The sequence below is a fragment of the Lolium rigidum genome, chromosome 4 (assembly GCF_022539505.1).
Source record: "Lolium rigidum isolate FL_2022 chromosome 4, APGP_CSIRO_Lrig_0.1, whole genome shotgun sequence".
In the NCBI taxonomy this organism is placed as follows: domain Eukaryota; kingdom Viridiplantae; phylum Streptophyta; class Magnoliopsida; order Poales; family Poaceae; genus Lolium; species Lolium rigidum.
In genome coordinates, this window is record NC_061511.1 from 200,587,336 (window position 1) to 200,604,188 (window position 16,853).

General features: G+C 47.6%; 2 protein-coding genes across 2 annotated transcripts in view; one reads left to right on the forward strand and one right to left on the reverse strand.

Annotated features, from left to right (window-relative positions):
• The window catches only part of LOC124648032 (UDP-glycosyltransferase 88F3-like), a 35,104-nt gene extending 22,059 nt beyond the window's left edge, over positions 1 to 13,045 (reverse strand). Inside the window, exons 1-2 of the mRNA XM_047187864.1 lie at positions 12,912 to 13,045; positions 6,657 to 6,738 (exon numbers count right to left, since the gene is read on the reverse strand). Coding sequence (XP_047043820.1) covers positions 6,657 to 6,738; positions 12,912 to 13,045 — 216 coding nt within the window. The remainder of the gene's footprint in view (positions 1 to 6,656; positions 6,739 to 12,911) is intronic.
• A 38-nt stretch (positions 13,046 to 13,083) lies between these two features.
• On the forward strand, positions 13,084 to 14,499 carry LOC124648033 (anthocyanidin 5,3-O-glucosyltransferase-like). The gene has a single exon (XM_047187865.1). The coding sequence runs from the start codon at positions 13,084 to 13,086 to the stop codon at positions 14,497 to 14,499; it is 1,416 nt and encodes a 471-aa protein (XP_047043821.1).
• The last annotated feature ends 2,354 nt before the right edge of the window (positions 14,500 to 16,853 follow it).

The window sequence follows — 16,853 nt, forward strand, 5'->3', positions numbered from 1 at the left end:
CGGATGAAGAGTCGGGATGCTCCTCGGCCTCCTCCACATCTTCCCTTGCACGACGGCTTTCCCTTTCTATGTATGCGTTTAGCTCATTCTCACGTGATCGACCACCCGTCCACTGGCATCAAGGTTAAACAGAGCGAGTGCAGGCAAGCGTACTAATTTTTCAATTTTCTTAGTTATACTCCAACTTTTCTTATACAAAGTTATCCTATAATGCAGGTTGTTCAAATTAGATGCATCTGAAATAAACTCATGCCTGATCATGGAGAAAACATCAAGTTTCTCTATAGAAAGCGGAATATCTAAATGGTGAGGACCTACACCATGCATAGCTAATAAGCGAGAGGCGATAAGACCTCCACAAATTCCTCCTTTCTCACGGTTAGTAGCAAGTCTACAAGCTATTAAAGCACCCAAATTATAAGTCCTATCCTGTTGCAAAGCAGCAGCTAAGAAAGCCAAATCTTGGACAGATAATTTACCTCCGGTCCTTCTCGCAAGAACGCACTTTGTAATGAAATAGGCAAAGTAGCGGATGGCTGGATGTTGAATGCTACTAATCTTACCACCATCATTGGAAAAGCTCCTCCCATTACAAATCCTTGTATAAAGATTTGAGAGCTCCTGCGGTGTTCCCCGATCTTCTCGCAGGATCCCCACTGCGGCACTCTAATCGACGTGCAAAAATCACTGAAAGGCAAGTCAATAGTTTTGTTATAAATCTTATACCGGACCATGGGGTCGGTTCGAGACCGGTGAAATTCGAAATCCTGCACAACCGAGCACCGTTAGTTTAGCATATTGGTGAGGTTCACCAACAGACAAAATCTCCCAATCCTGCATTGGAAATTAGTGTTTGCACATCTTGCGAGATTCACTGCATTCGCATAAAGTCCGTGCATGGGTAATAAGAGGGGTATACTCCCTCTTCACGATGGACTCTCATAACTTGCTTGTACCTCCAACTCTTCTTGGTTAAGTTGGTGCACACTCCCTTCCATTTTCTGAAATTTTTCAACAATCATTATAAAATTTGATTTCAAGGTATATAATTGAAGGGAACTACTATAGGAACTTGCTAGAGTACTAAACATGCATCAAAACTAGTTTCTTCCACTTAGAACAAGCATGCAAGCTCACTAAACATGTTATCTACAGCAGCAAAATATTCAAGATATACTCAACCAAATGAAATTCTAATTGGACAATCAAAGGAGTCACATACCAAGGAGTAAATGTGCCAAATTTCGGATGAAATCTGGGCTGAGCAAGGAGATCGAAAAATCGCGAGTTCTTGAGCAGAAACACGAGTGAGAGGAACTTGGTACGAGCTTTTTCGGGAGAGAGAAGGTGCTGGGAGGAAGAGATGATGTAGTGGGGCAAGGGGTGGCCCACACCACAAGGTGGCGCGGCCCCCTTGCTGGCCGCGCCGGCCTATGGTGTGGCACCCCCTGGTGCCCCACAGGTCATCCTCTGGTGCTCCCAGGTGCCTCGTCGAAAAATAGGACCAACGGTGTAATTGTTGTAATTTTTAGAGAACTTCGAAAAATGCACATTTTTGGGTATTAAATTAATGATTACTTGCGCAGGAAAATGATTTCTAAAATCTTAAATGACTAAAGCATATTGCAAAACAAAAGTGCTACAACAAGTAAAATAGGTGGAGGGAGAAAGAAAGAAAGAAGTGTTGTTTAGCTCTTTTATGCAATAAAATATACTTGTTAACAAGGTTGATCAAGTCTTGCTACCAAATAAATTTTATATGACATAAGAAGAAATAAACCTCAAATCAATCATGTTACCTTATATTGAATTGATATGGATCCAATCACAAGAGTTTGATATTCTTCTTTAGGCTCATATATAGGACAATCAATGGATCCCACTTTGATAGTTTTCACGTTAAAAATTGTATTAACTTCACATAATTTATCAATCCTCTTGGGAAAATAGACAGTATGTTCCTTATCATCAACATTGAAAGTAACCATGCCTTTATTGCAATCAATAACAGCCCCTGCAGTATTAAGAAAGGGTCTTCCAAGAATAATGGACATATTATCATCTTCAGGCATTTCCAACACAACAAATTCAGTTAATATCAAGCAATGCTGGAGTAACTTGAACAGGAACATTTTCACATAAACCAACAGGAATAGCGAGTAGATTTATCAGCCATTTGCAAGGATATATCGAGTTGGTATCAATTTATCTAAATCAAGTCTCTTATAAAGAGAAAAAGGCATCACACTCACACCTGCTCCCAAATCACATAGAGCGGTTCTAACATAATTATTCTTGATGGAACAAGGAATAGTCGGTATACCAGGTCGCCCAACTTCTTTGGAATCTTACCATTGAAGGAGTAATTAGCGAGCATAGTGGAAATTTCCTCATTGGGGATTTTCCTTTTGTTAGTAACAATATCTTTCATATACTTTGAATAAGGAGGCAATTTAATAGCATCAGTCAAAGGGATTTGCAGAAATAAAGGTTTCATCCAATCACAAAATTTATTATAATGTTCCTCCTCTTTTGATTTTAGTTTCTTAGCAGGAAAAGGCATTTGCTTTTGAACCCAAGGTTCTCTTTCATTACCATGTTTCTCAGTAATAAAATCTTCTTTAGTGTACTTTTTATTTTTAGCATGCTTTTCAGGTTCTTTTTCAATTTCTTCTTTATCGGGAGTATCATCCTTATCATTATCTTTATCATGTTCATTACCACTTTCGGTTTCAGCATCGAAATAGAAATACTATTAGGATCATTAACGGGTTCGGAGGATTCTACAACATTCTTATGTTTCTTTTTCTTTTTCTTAGATGGAGCACTAGTTTTAATTAGTTGAGAATCTTGTTCAACTCTTTTGGGATGCCCTTCAGGATATAGAGGATCCTGGGTAGAAACACCACCTCTAGTTGTTACTTCACAAGCATGTTTTTCTTTAGAATTATTTCCCAATAAGTCATTTTGCACTTTAGTAAGTTGATCAATTTGAGTTTGAACCATTTGAAAATGTTTAACAAGTATCTTAACATCATTGGAGGTTCTCTCCACAATACCATGCAATTCACTAATAGCTCGAGAATTTTCCATTAAATGATTCTCTACTCTCATATTAAAGTTTTCTTGCTTAACAATATAATTATCAAATTCATCTAAGCATTGAGCGGGAGATTTTGAATACGGAATATCTTCCCTAGTAAAGTGTTGAAGCGAGTGTACCTCAATCATGGATGAAGGGGGAATTGTCTCACATATATCTTCTATAGGAGGTAAATTCTTCACATCTTCGAGGTTTAATACCCTTCTCTTTAAGAGACTTCTTGGCTTCCCTCATATCTTCATCATTCAATTTAATCATACCCCTCTTCTTCACTATCGGTGTCGGGGTTGGTTCAGGTGTAGACCAATCATCATGATTCCGGCCTATTTTAGCCAATAATTCCTCAGCGTCTTCTGGAGTTCTTTTCCTGAAAACACAACCAGCACAACTATCTAGGTATGCCCTAGACTCAATGGTTAGTCCACTATAAAATATATCAAGTAAATCATGCTTTTCCAAATCATGGTCAGGCTGAGCTCTAATAAGAGAGCAAAATCTAGCCCAAGCCTCAGGCAATTTCTCTCCATCTTCCTGGTCAAAATTATAAATTCTCTGCAAAGCAGCATGTTGAGCACTAGCAGGAAAGTATTTTCGAAAGAAAACATCACGCAAGTCGGTTGGACTTTTAATAGAACCAGGAGGCAAATTATACCAAGTTTTAGCATCATCCTTTAATGAGAACGGAAAAATTTTAGCGACAAAATAAGTACGCATCTTGACATCATCAGAAAACACGCCACTAAGAGTAGATAACTTAGTCAGGTGTTCAACAGCACTTTCTTTTTCAGTACCACAAAAGGGTGTTTTCTCAACAATAGCTATATGAGATAGATCAAGAGAAAAATCATAATCTTTATCCCTAATGTTTATAGGAGATGTGGCAAATTTAGGATCAGGAGATGGTTTATATCTAACGGCATGTTCTGCAAGCAACTTTTTAATTTTTCTTGCATCAGTAGTAGCATTGCATTTTTCAATAAAATCATCATCAAGCTCTACATAATCTTCATCGGGATCATCACTAGAATAATCAAGTTCGGGTGATTTAACAGGTGTAGTAGCATTAGGAGTTTCGGTATTTTCAATTTGTCTAGACTTAGCAATTGTAGCATCTAGAAAAGATCCCAATGAACCACTATCATCAAGCACGAGCGAAACATTATCAATATTATGAGAATTTTCAGATTCAGTGAAGTACCGACATGTGAAGCATGTGGCGGTGAAACAAGTTTATCAATCACGGAGGGTGAATCAAGAGCAGCGAGAGGTACTCGAGTTGTACCTTTTCTTGTAGTGGATGGTAATATGGCGATCTTAGTATCGCGAGGTTTACCCATGATGGATAATTTGCAGCGAACAATATCAATCCAAGTGAACTTCCAAATAAAGCTATGCTCCCCGGCAACGGCGCCAGAAAATAGTCTTGATGACCCACAAGTATAGGGGATCGCAACAGTCTTCGAGGAAAGTATTACCCAATTTATTGATTCGACACAAGGGGAGACAAAGAATACTTGTAAGCCTTAACGAGCGGAGTTGTCAATTCAGCTGCACACTGAAACGAGACTTGCTCGCAAGAGTTTATCGATAGTAACGGTTTTATGGCGGTGGAAATAGTGAAATAACAACGAACGGTGAAATAAAGACAGCAATAGTGATTATAGTAAACAGCAGGATTAAAATACTGTAGGCACAGGGACGGATTTAACGGGCGTTGCATGGATGAGAGAAACTCATGTAACAATCAAAGCGAGGGCATTTGCGAGATAATAATAAAACGGTATCCAAGTACTAATCAATCAATAGGCATGTGTTCCATATTTAGTCGTACGTGCTCGCAATGAGAAACTTGCACAACATCTTCTCGTCCTACCGGCCGGTGGCGGCCGGGCCTCTAGGGAAACTACTTGGATATTAAGGTACTCCTTTTAATAGAGTACCGGAGCAAAGCATTAACACTCCGTGAACACATGTGATCCTCACATCACTACCATCCCCTCCGGTTGTCCCGATTTACGTCACTTCGGGGCCATTGGTTCCGGACAGCGACATGTGTATACAACTTGCAGGTAAGATCATAAACAACGAATATCTTCATGAATCAATAACATGTTCAGATCTGAGATCATGGCACTCGGGCCCTAGTGACAAGCATTAAGCATAACAAGTTGCAACAATATCATAAAAGTGACATCTACGGATACTAGGCACTATGCCCTAACAATCTTATGACTATTACATGACCAATCTCATCCAATCCCTACCATCCCCTTCAGCCTACAGCGGGGAATTACTCACACATGGATGGGGAAACATGGCTGGTCGATGGAGAGGCGTTGGCGGTGATGGCGGTGAAGATCTCCTCCAATTCCCCGTCCCGGCGGAGTGCCGGAACGGAGACTTCGGCTCCCGCGACGGAGTTTCGCGATGTGGCGGCTCTGCGGAGGGTTTACGGCGACTTCGACTTCTCTCCGTGCGTTTTCGAGTCGAAACCAATAAGTAGTCCGAAGGGGGCGTCGGAGGCCGGCCGAGGGGCCACACCACATGGCCGCGCGGGCCCCCACGGGCCGCGCCGCCATGTGGTGTGGGGCCCTCGGGCCTCCACCTCTCTTGCCCTTCGGCTCCGCCAATATTTTGGTAAAATAGGGCCTTCGCATAAATTCCGAGGATTTTCCCGAAAGTTGGATTTCGCACAAAAACGAGACACCGAGGCGGTTCTGCGAAAACAGCGTTAGTCCGTGTTAGTTGTATCCAAAATACACAAATTAGAGGCAAAACAATAGCAAAAGTGTTCGGGAAAGTAGATACGTTTTGGACGTATCAACCCCCCTTCTTCTACCTTGGTTGCTTGCTCAATCATTACACAAGAAATCTGCCAAGCCACCTCCATTAGAGCCACCTCAAGAAACTCAAGATTTGCAAGATCTCCTTCCTCCCCCAACCAAAGCTCTTGATCTTTGGAGATTCGAAGGAGAAGACACCGATCTACATCCTCACCGAAGCGTTCTTCATTTCCCCTCACTTGTTTGAGGGATCTCATGCTAGTGTTCCTATTTGGTCCCCTAGTTGATTTGTTGTTGATGTGTTGTTGTTGATTGTTGTATTGTTACAGATTTGGGAGCCTCCAATTCAGTTGTGGATGTGTGCCCCAAGAACCTTGTAAAGGCCCGGTTTCCGCCTCGAGGAAATCCCTTAGTGGAAGTGGGCTAGGCCTTCGTGACGTTGCTCACAGGAGATCTGAGTGAAGCCTTCGTGGCTGTTGGTTTGGCTTGCGTAGCAACCACACTCCTCCAAACGTAGACGTACCTTCTTGCAAAGGAAGGGAACTACGGGAATCATCTCCGTGTCAACGCGTGCTACACTCTCGGTTACCTCTATCCCACTCTATCTCCTATATATTGCGTAGCTATATCGTGCTTAGTTGATAACCTTGTCATATAGGTAAATTCACTTAGTTGCATATCTAGAGAATTTACCTTTGTGTCAAACCTAAACTGAAAAAGAACTAAAAATTGGTTAGCACCTATTCACCCCCCCTCTAGGTGCGGCATACGATCCTTTCAATCTCCTCCACCATCAACACCTTGTTCAACCCCTGCTCAGCGTAGAGCGGCCAGCAGATCATCGGCAACCCTCTATATAAGGGGGAGTCGAGGGACAAAGAAAGGATCGAATCTATTGTCAACAGAACCTTAGTTTTCATAATCAGCGAGTACTTTTCGGCTGAAACCTTCGAGATCTACTTGCCCTCTACTTCCAGCAAAACCCTAGTCTACGATCTGTAGGCATTGACAAATTAATCCTTTGTCAGTTATTGCCAGAAAATGCATAATAATGATGTAAAGTATGTATAAAACATGTGAGTATTGTCATAAAAGTAGCATGGAACATAAGAAATTATAGATACGTTTGAGACGTATCAACAACCAGCAAACACAACTAGGCAATCGCCATCAGAATTGTCACTGGAAATAACAGCAGCCTTACCATCACCCTCAGATTTTTTTCGGTTGGTAAGTACCGTTTCTTTTCTCTTTGCTCTGCAACTTCCAGCAATCATCAATATTGTGGCTAGTTTTCTTACAATATTTGCAGAACTTACCATCTCGTCCCTTGGTCTTTGAGCGACCTCTGTCGGTCTTGCTCTTATCTCTGTTGTAGTTGTTGTAGTTGTTGTTTCTGTTCTCAGACCTGCCTCGGACCTGCAGTGCTTCTGCCTTAGATGACGAACCCTCTGCCTGCACCATAGGTTTCATCTTTTCTCTCTGCTGGAGAGCCTCATAAACTTCGGCAAGGGTTAGTTCATCACGGCTGTATAACAAGGTGTCTCGAAAATTCGCAAAAGAATTAGGCAACGCTACTAACATCATGAGAGCGAGATCCTTATCATCATAATTTACCTCCATGGACAGCAAATCAGAAACGATCTCTCTAAAGATCGATAGGTGATTCATCATTGACGCACCTTCTTGCAGCTTGTGCGAGAACAACTTCATCTTCACGTGCATCTTACTGGTTAGATCTTTAGACATGCAGATCGATTCCAGTTTCAACCACAATGACTATTGCTAGATTTCTCAGCCAACACTTCCTGCAAGATATTGTTGGATAGATGAAGCTGAATTAATGAAAAAGCCTTACGGTCTTTTCTCTTTTCATCATCGGTCCAGGTCTTGGCATCTTTCTTGCCAAATCCATCAAGAGCTTCATCCAGATCAGAAGATTGGGTAAGGATCGCTCTCATCTTCATTTGCCATAGAGAAAATCTCGTGGTATAATCCAGCTGCGGTAGATCGAACTTCAAGGAAGACATGACGCAAAACCCTAGATTGGAACACGGGCTCTGATACTACTTGTTATAAAAGCGACAAGCAAATAACAAAGAACGATAAAGGAAAACGCAGCGGAGACACGATATTTAACGTGGAAAACCCCTTCCAACACAGAAGGGAAAAAAACCACGGGCGCCAGCCAGCAAAACTTCACTATATCGGGGACAGTTTACAAACACCGTGGGTTATCTTATAATCTGATAAACCCTAACCGACGGCTTACAAGATGTATATATAGGCGGTGCCAACGATCTATACAGTACCGCGGGGGCTGCCGCCCTCGCACCCCCCTTCGCAGGCGTCCCTGCAGGGCACGACGTATGGGCTAACTCCAAACTCCGCTACGCTTCGGCCCAAGCCTACCAGCGACGGGCCTCACTCTGCTCGTTAGAAGTTAGCATCCCTTTAGTATATGAATTTGGATCACAATACAACAACATGCCTCCGTACCTAGGACGTCACAAAAGGCGTCGGCATTCGCTCACCTTACTGTGTGAACATGTGGCCCCTCTGCCATGGCATGGGTCACCATATCAAGACTCGTGGGTCTTGGTACGGTTGAGACGTGACTTCTTCGTCTCCAAGAGTGAGGCCAATCTTCCGCCGGGAGGCCGGAACACACACAAGTTCATTCGAACACACTCTCTCACATTAGAACAAATACAAGACAGATAGATATTTTCCACTTTCCACCTTTCATAGATTGATCTCTACCCCGAGACGAGAGACAACTACCGGCCGACATCCCACTGAAAGTCAACACCCCATCCATACATACAAGCACCTCACACATATCGGTCGCATTTGGTAGCCTGGGCGCCCCTTGGCTCGCATCAGCCCAGCATTTTTCGGGCCGTTTGGTTCCCTGGGCTCAGTCGCGTTCTTGCGTAGCACGGGTCTTAAAACACCCCTGGGACAGGCCCCGGAGGAGCGCCCAGTTTGACAGTTTCTCCAGGCCAGACCCTGGCGAGACGAAAATCGACAACGATATTCGCGCGGGAGCTCCGCCTCGGCATGGCGGGATAAGTTGAAATCCCAGCAGCGTTGCGCGACAATGGTAGGGGTAACCTCCCTCTTCGGTTACCCTCTCCATTAGCCCCCTCCAAAATTTTCCCTTCCCCCAATTTTCGCACCGGTGGCAGCGACTTCCCAGATCTGGCATCGCGCATCTCCCTTCGGTCTTCGGCGCCGGACTAGGGTCCTCTTTTCCAGCCGCGGTGGAGCCGGCGCACTTCTGCGGCGGCTTTCGTCCGTGTCCTTCATCCGCCACGACGGAGGTAAGGGGAAACTCCTCTTCTCTTCTGAGTGTTAGATTCATGTTGATAGAACAAGTTGGGTTCGATAAGACCGTTCATAATGCATAGATCTTGTTTGAGTAGAGCGACCAGATCCAGCTTGTGCATCACGCCGCAACACTCATCATTTGCATACAAGCCTGGATCCTAATGGTGCACAAGAGAGCGGTTAGGCATGCTGCTTTTCCTCGTGTGAGTTACGGTCCTATGGTACAACGAGATCAGGAGAGGATAGCCAACCTAAACCACATCTACAACTGCAACAACGTAGAGGCTATCCAGATGCTACGGATGAGAAGAGCCCCTTTCTACGAACTTGTGAAAACGTTCAGGGGTAGATGACTGCTGACTGATAGCATCCACACCTCTGTCGAAGAACAAGTCACAATGTTTCTTCATGTCGTGGGTCATAACCAGAGGTTCAGAGTCATCCATAGCACATTCAGGCGATCCACGAAGAGTATCTCTCGGTACTTCTAGCAGGTGGTGTACGCAATTGGGGAGCTCAGAGGTGAAATGATCAAGCCAGCATCAACGAATACACCAGCCAAGATCAAGAACAGTTACAGGTGGTTCCCCTATTTCAGGGTGCGTACAAAATCATGTTCCTTCTACCTATCAGTTCTAGGGTACTGTCAGAAACATGAACGTGTGCTAATGCTGTGTTTGGTTGCAATGAATTGGGCTCTGAATTGAATTGGCAATGGAAAACCAAATCAACCAATTCAATTCAATACCACAAATGTTGTTTGGATGCGCGTAGTATTCAGCTATAGAATCAAAAGATCAAAGGAATTCTAAATCTTGTTTGGATGCACATTGTGTGGAATTGCAAAATTTCTTGAATAAGCACTTCTTCTTCTCCACCAAATCTGCAAAATCGAAGTGCAAATGGGACAAGGGGAGCAGACCACCGGCCGGCGAGCTGGTGCAGGGGAGGCCGGAGATGCGAGGGAGGAAGATGGGCGGGCCGCCGTCCCCGGGGTCGCCGCCGAGGAAGATGGGCGGGCCGCTCGTCCGGCCGTCCGCCGCTCGTCCGCCGGCCGTCGCTCGTCTACCACCTGCGGCCCGACGGGATGAACTAGGGTTCGGGTCGTGCGATGGGGAGGAGGGCGGAGGAGGGCGGCCGGACTGGGGCTGGAGGGGAGGAGGAGGGCGGAGGAGGGCCGCCGGAGTGGGGCCGGAGGGGAAGAGGAGGGCGGAGGTGGGCGGCAGTACCTGCAGGCGACGACGGACTCGGGAGAGGAGAGCCAGCGACGGGTCGGGAGAGGAGAGCGAGCGACGGTTCGGGAGAGGAGAGCGAGCGGCTCGATTCCGAGCGAATACGGAGGTCCAGACCTCCGAATTGGGCTACGGGTTAAGCTGTGGCGCGCGGGCCTCTCCTTAGAATTGGACAACAATTCCATAGTCCAATACATAGCACATCCAAACAGCAGAATTGGGCTCTCAATTCTAGATTTTCCAATTCAGAGCCCAATTCATTGCAACCAAACACAGCATAATTGTTTTACAGGATTGCATTGGGGCTATTGATGGTACTCATGTGACTGCAAAGGTACCGAGATCAATGTATGTAACTTTCCGCGGGAGGAAGCGCTACACCAGCCAGAACGTGCTAGCAGCTGTGGATTTCGATATGAGGTTCACCTACGTGCTTGCTGGGTGGGGGGTTTATCTCATGATGCGAGCATCCTGGCCGACAGCTTGTCAAGGCCTGATGGATTGCAAATCCCTGAGGGTAAGTTCTACCTTGGAGATGCTGGCTATGCATGAATTCTACTTCCCTTCAGGAAAACAAGGTACCACCTCAATGAGTTCTCTGTGAAGCACCGACCTCAGAATGCGAGAGAGTTGTTCAATCTGAGACACTCGAGCATTAGAGTCACGATTGAGAGGGCCTTTGCTGCATTGAAGAACAGGTTCAAGGTCCTTGACCAGAAACCGTTCCACACGTTTGACACTCAAGTAAAGCTGGTCCTTGCTTGCTGCATTCTTCACAACTAGATCCTAGGTTGGGGCGAGGTTGAGTTCTTCGAAGAGGTTGTCAATTTTGATGAAGTAGAGACCGGCCATGGAGTGGCCGCATGCGACAATGATGCCTGGAAGGTGAAGAGGCAAGAGTGGGCAGATGCAATGTGGGAAGTGAAGAAAAAGTGAGGAAGAAGAAGAAGAACCCCCCTACGATCCCCTGTTTCTCGAACCCCTATTCGATCCACGTATGTTGAACGACCCCCGTTATGATAAATTTCCATTCGTAGTAGCTAGGGAGCATCGTGTTATGAACTACCATTCGTACTAGCTAGGACTGATTTCGTGAGCTGCTAGCTTCGTAAGTTTGCAACTGTCATGAACTATGATATTTGTGTGATGGGAGGTGAGAGCATGGTAAGGCTACCCGTTGTAGAGAAGAGGTGACCTTAGACATGCCTGGATGGTACCAAACAGGTCTAATCTCATCTCCATCGAGATTTCGGGTTGGCCGATGCAGCCCGACCTACCAAACAGCAGACCAATTTCGCCCATGGCTCGTTCTAAACGCGCAAGTGTGCTTGCACCACTGCGCCAGTGAGCCAGGAATCGGGCCGAGGCTACCAAACGCGCACATCAATGCAATCACCACCAACCAAGAAACTGGGTTGTTACCAACGATCTATTCTCGTGGCATGAACATGTATACTCTCATGTGCCTGAGGTTGTTACCCCATTAAATTACGGTCCGATGCCCCTACATACATACAAATTTACGATAGGAAATCGAAACCCTGATAAAAAAACATATTATTTCGTGTTGGGAACAACATGGGTTAACAATTATTATGCAGGTTCAATTATAAGTGTAAGAATGTACATGTAAGAGAAATAAGGGAGCGTAAGAAACAAAGTTCAATATGAACCCCTCATATTTTGAAAGAAAAAATAAAAATTGAACTTTACATTTTGGACATGGTAGATTATAAAAGTGAACATTTCAGTGGTTTCATTTATATTTTTCTCTCACTTTTATGTATGGGTGCACTACTTTTGTCATTCTGCTAAAAAAGAGTAAAATTTTCAAGTGTGAAATCATTAGCGTTATTTAGAGATCAGTTACAGACTATATGTTGACCACTCATAGCACCAACACTGACACCGAGTTGGTGGTGTGCCCGTGTGGTTGCGCGATTGCATCGACGACAATGAGAGCAGTGGGCGAGCAGTGTCTCCATCCTATGAGCAACCCCACATCCTATTGTAGCCACCGATTATGCATTGGTAGGTATAGCTATAATTCATAATAATGACATTTTTCATTTTAACCTTCATCATGAGCAACCCCACATCCTATTCAGACTCACACTATTTTCACCCAAATTTCTTTCCTTTTGACCAACCACGCATTTTAATTTGATTCAAAAAAAGGGACCAGGTACAATATTTTCTTCCGTGAACCGAACATGAAAATAATTTATAGACATTATGATCCATGACATGTGAATTTTTTAAGACTATGAAATGTGAAAATAAAATATGCTTGGTTTTTTCATGTTGTTCATAAAATGTTCTAAAATGCATGAATGTTGTTCATAAAATGTTCTAAAATGCTTTGCGTGGCAAGTATTGCTCGTGCGCGGCCGCTCTGTTGAAAAAGGCTTCCGGGTGCAGCAAAAGATCTTGTTCAGTTGATGGCTGTGAATGATTGACCTGACGCGTGTTGCATTCTTGCGTGCGAGCTGGAGATCCACCATCCGTGATCCGTCCACCCCTCCCACGTCAGAGCCGCCTCGTGTCGCCGGAGTAGTAGAAGAAGTAATTGAAGCTTCAAGGCACTGAACCATTGCAGCTGTGGTGGTGTCCAGTCCAGTTCTGCAGCTCCATGGAGAAGACCGTGGTTCTGTACCCCGGCTTCGCCGTCAGCCACTTCGTCCCCATGATGCACCTCGCCCGCACGCTCCTCCAGCACGGCCACGCCGTCTCCGTCGCGCTCGTCGACCCCGCTGTCAACCCGGACGCCGCCTTCAGCGCCGTCGTCGCCCGGGCCGCCGCCTCCATGCCGTCCGTCCGCTTCCACACGCTCCCGCTCGTCGAGGGCACGCCCACGCTGACGCCCGACGCGCGGTTCATCCTCACGTACCTCGACGTCGTCGGCCGCCACAACGAGTATCTCCGCGACTTCCTCCGCTCCTCGGTGCACGTGCACGCCGTGGTCGTCGACTCACTCTCCGTCGAGGCGCTCGGCGTCATTAAGCGTCTGGGGATCCCAGGCTACGTTCTGTTCACCTCCAACGCTGCCGCCCTCGCCGCCTTCGTCCAGCTCCCTTCCAGGACGAGCTTCAGGAAGCTGGGAGACGCGCCTGTCGAGTTATTCGGCCTTCCGCCCATGCCGGCCTCACACCTCTTGGGCGAGATGCTCGAGGACCCGGAGAGCGACGTATGCAAAGCGACCATGACCGCGCTGTACGGGATTCCGGAAGCTGATGGAGTCCTGGTGAACACATTCGAGTCGCTCGATGCTCGACCGGTGGCCGTCCTCGGGGACCCTCGGTGTCTCCCCGGTCGTGTCATGCCGCCGGTGTACTGCGTCGGCCCGTTCGTCGGCGGCATCGGTGCCGAGGTGGCAAAACAGCGGCACGGGTGCCTCGCGTGGCTGGACGGCCAGCCGGACCGCAGCGTCGTGTTCCTCTGCTTCGGGAGCGCGGGGAACCACTCGGAAGAGCAAATCAAGGAGATTGCCGTTGGCCTGGAGAACTCCGGCCACCGGTTCCTGTGGGTCGTCAGAGCACCGTTCAGCGACGACCCCGTAAAGCCGTCTGACCCGGACCTGGACGCCATCCTGCCGGACGGGTTCTTGGACCGCACCCGCGGCCGCGGCCTCGTCGTCAGGCAGTGGGCACCGCAGGCCGACGTGCTCCGCCACGCGGCCACCGGCGCGTTCGTGACGCACTGCGGGTGGAACTCGGTGCTGGAGGGCGTGACGGCGGGCGTGCCGATGCTGTGCTGGCCGCTGTACGCGGAGCAGAAGATGAACAAGCTGCGCATGGTGGGGGAGATGGGGATCGCCGCGGAGATGGTTGGGTGGCAGCGGGGGCTGGTCGAGGCAGCCGAGGTGGAGGGCAAGGTGAGGATGGTCATGGAGACCGAGGATGGCGGGGAGCTCAGGGCCCGTGCGTCGGCGCACATGAAGGCCGCGGCAGCGGCCTGGGACGACGGAGGGTCGTCGCGCGCGGCCTTTGCCCGCTTCTTGTCGGACGTCGAGAGCCGGCAGGCTCGGGTTCGCAGCGCTGTTGCGTGAGCTTGCTTTGATGCATTTGTATGACAAGTGCGTATATAGATTACAAATCGGATTTGTTAAAGCTTAGGTGCAGTTGAGTGAATTTTGTTCGGATCCGTATTCGTGTTGGTAGAAATTGCATGGATGTAAATTTTTGTCCGGTGACCGCTTGCCGGACTTCGCGCCGGCAGATCATCCTCTGGTCAAATGGCGACCTGTCACAAGTCACAACCCGTTGCTACTGATGTGAGTACCAGTACGTGAGCTTCAATCGTGTGGAGAACAACTAGGCATAGGGAGGAAGGAGACGGGTCGGAGAGGAAGGAGCAAGCGCTAGATATTTCATTCTAAACCTTGAATTTGTAGTGGTTCGACAAAATAAACCCCGAACTCTAAATCCCTGACGTTTGTACCCTAAACTTGTGAATCCCAGTCTAAATTGAACCCTGGAGCTATTTGTCACACGGGAAATCAGCAATCCTCGCCAGGATTACAGGCTACCCTCACTGACAATGGGTCCCACGTATCAGTGTTCGTCTCCTTCCCCAATTTCTTTTCTTCACCCCAAATCTATCTGGCAGCAACCTGCTCGCCGGCAGTCGACCAAGCCCGCAGGCTGGCCGCCGACGCCCCTGCTCGTCCTCTCACCGGCAGTCAGAGAAGGAGCCAGCGGCCCGCAGTCGACCATGCGTGTAGCCAGCCCCGCACCGACCCTGCTCCGTTCGTGCTCGTCCGCTCGCCGGCAGTCAACGAAGGAACCGGCGGCCCGCCACGCGCGCAGCCAGGCCCCCGCCGACCCTGCTCCGTCCGTGCTTGTCCGCTCGCCGGCAGTCAACAAAAGGGCTGGCAGCTCATCGTCGACCACGCGCGCAGCTAAGGCCCCGCGATGTCCCTGCTCGTCTTCGACACGGCTGCATCGAGAGAAGGAGGCGCAGATAGCGGCATCTAGGCACGCATCCAGTGCCGGCGAGGTAAGGTTGGGGCGCTGCCGGTGCCGGCGACGAGGTCCAGCGAGGGGATGAGCTCAGATGGATTTGCGGTGAAGAAAAAAGTAAATGGGGATGAGGAAGAAGATGAACAATGACACGTGGGGCCATTGTCAGTGAGAGAAGCATGTATCCGGTTAGGATTGTTGATTTCACGGTGTAACAAACAGCTTCAAGGTCCAATTTAGACCGGGATTTACAAATTCAGGGTACAAACGACAGGGATTTAGACTTCAGGGTTTATTTCGCCGAACCACTACAAATTCAGGGTTTAGAATAGACTTTTTCCATATTTCTTCGCCCCCTTTTTTTTTGCAAGGACTTCGCCCCTTTCCTTTTTTTGAGGAATCTTGTGTTGGATAATTAGGCACAATTTCCATGATTAATTCTAGAAAATTAAACATGACGACAGCAACTACTAACATGTGAAACTCAAACATACTAGATGTATTAATCAATATGAATAGTAGCAGTGCAAACGGTACAACATCTATCACTAAACAAATCGAGATATGTCGCACGTACCGATCTGGTGGAGGTGGTGGTGGCGGTGTAGCAGATGACGTCGCAGCAGTAACGTTGTTGATAACAACGTTGTTGACGACGGGTCGAAGTAGACGGCGTTGAAGACGACGGTAGGCAACACCGCCCGACTTGGACGGAAGACGACCCGTGATGAAGAGCTTGAGCAGTAGCGCAGAGCGCTTCCCAAAAACCTAATTCGCCCTCTCCCATACAGGATCGCAAAGGCGAGTGGTTCCGGAGACCTGCTCTCCCGTTCGCCGGTGCACGCCAACGGGCGGGATGGAGTAGGCTACGATGGCGGCGCAAGCATAGAGAGGTGGAAACCCTAACTCGTGTGTATTCCGTATTTCTGCGGTAGCCGGGCAAGAGATTATATAGGCTCGGGAAACCCTAGGCAACGTGGGCCACGCCCACGTCGCACGAACGTTTCGAGTCGGTTACAGATAGCCCACGATCCGGGAGCGATCCGAACCGACTAACTACGACGCGTCCGTCTAGGACTCTGTTCGTTTTCCTGAACTGCAAAAGAAAGGAAAATCTCGGCTCGAGGCTCAATCCACTCACCACGAGCGCGGCGCGCGTCGAGTCGAGACGAGCGAGAAGGAGGAGCGCGCGTGTACCACTCCTATTCTTACTCACTTACTAGTGGTGGAACAACCCACCTTATAAGGTGGTCTAACTTCCTCCCAACTTTCCATGTGGGACTAAACTTCCCACCTCTTGCCACTCTCTAGTGAGCTGCCACCAACTTGGGCTCAAACTCACAAGGCTGCCACTAAGTGGGCTTTGAGATTTATAGGGAAAATCTGAAATCTAGTATGGGCCACTAAAAGTGGGCCCAATATCAACAATCCCCCACCAGAT